Source organism: Myotis davidii, unplaced genomic scaffold (genome assembly GCF_000327345.1).
Source record: "Myotis davidii unplaced genomic scaffold, ASM32734v1 scaffold807, whole genome shotgun sequence".
Taxonomy (NCBI): Eukaryota; Metazoa; Chordata; class Mammalia; order Chiroptera; family Vespertilionidae; genus Myotis; species Myotis davidii.
This window is the reverse complement of record NW_006298272.1, coordinates 863,615-864,425: the sequence shown is the minus strand read 5'-3', so window position 1 is coordinate 864,425 and position 811 is coordinate 863,615. Positions and strand designations below refer to the sequence as shown.

At 55.0% G+C, this 811-nt stretch overlaps 1 protein-coding gene across 1 annotated transcript in view; it reads left to right on the top strand.

Annotated features, from left to right (window-relative positions):
- The window catches only part of CSMD1 (CUB and Sushi multiple domains 1), a 710,708-nt gene that overhangs the window by 695,159 nt on the left and 14,738 nt on the right, over window positions 1-811 (top strand). The window contains exon 62 of the mRNA XM_015570591.1: window positions 463-536. Coding sequence (XP_015426077.1) covers window positions 463-536 — 74 coding nt within the window. The remainder of the gene's footprint in view (window positions 1-462; window positions 537-811) is intronic.

Below are 811 nucleotides of genomic sequence, written 5' to 3'. Positions count from 1 at the left end.
CGATGGCCCAGGTCTTGCGGCAGGAAAATGCCACCGGTGGCTGCCAGGGCTTCCGTCCTGCAGCATCAAACACGCGCCCTCCGTTTAGAGGAGAAGTGACTTAAGTAAACTGACGTCACGGAGGATGGAGGAGCGGCCACTGATTGACTCCTGAAAACCCGGGCCATGCAGGTGGCTGTGGGAGAGGAGTTTATTAACCGGCCGGGATCGGAGGTCCGGAGACAGACTGTGTCCAGGGAGGGACGGAGCAGGTGCTATGCTGATGAGACTGAGGGTATGAGTGATACAGCACGAGAGACCCTTATCTAAAAGGCGTCTGAACAGAAGGTGAAAAGAGCAATTTCCCTTAATTCCCAATGTACATACAAAACATCGCGCACATGTGTGTAAAGGCAATTGTCTCAATTATGTGCGGCCGGTTAGTGTCCTGCCCCGTTCTCAGTTTGTGATTGTAAATTTCAGACCCTGCTCACAACACCTGCCCAGACCCGGGGACCCCACACTTCGGAATTCAAAACAGCTCCAGGGGCTACGAGGTGAGGCCTTTCTGTTTCACGGCATCGTTCTGTCAGGACAGCAGGTGCTTGCTCCTTACACATAAGCATGTTTCCCTGTGCCACGTCTCATGTCATGTTTGCCCACATGAAACTCACTCAGGCAGAATGGATCTCGGCATTTTAGCTGGCCAAACCGGGGTGACTATGTGTGCCATTCCCCCGGGAGCAGCTGCTCTTGGTTCCTAGGGGAACCGTGCCTCTGGTGCTCGGTGTCGGCTGAGCCGTGGGCTCCCGGGTGCTGGTGCTCAGTGTCT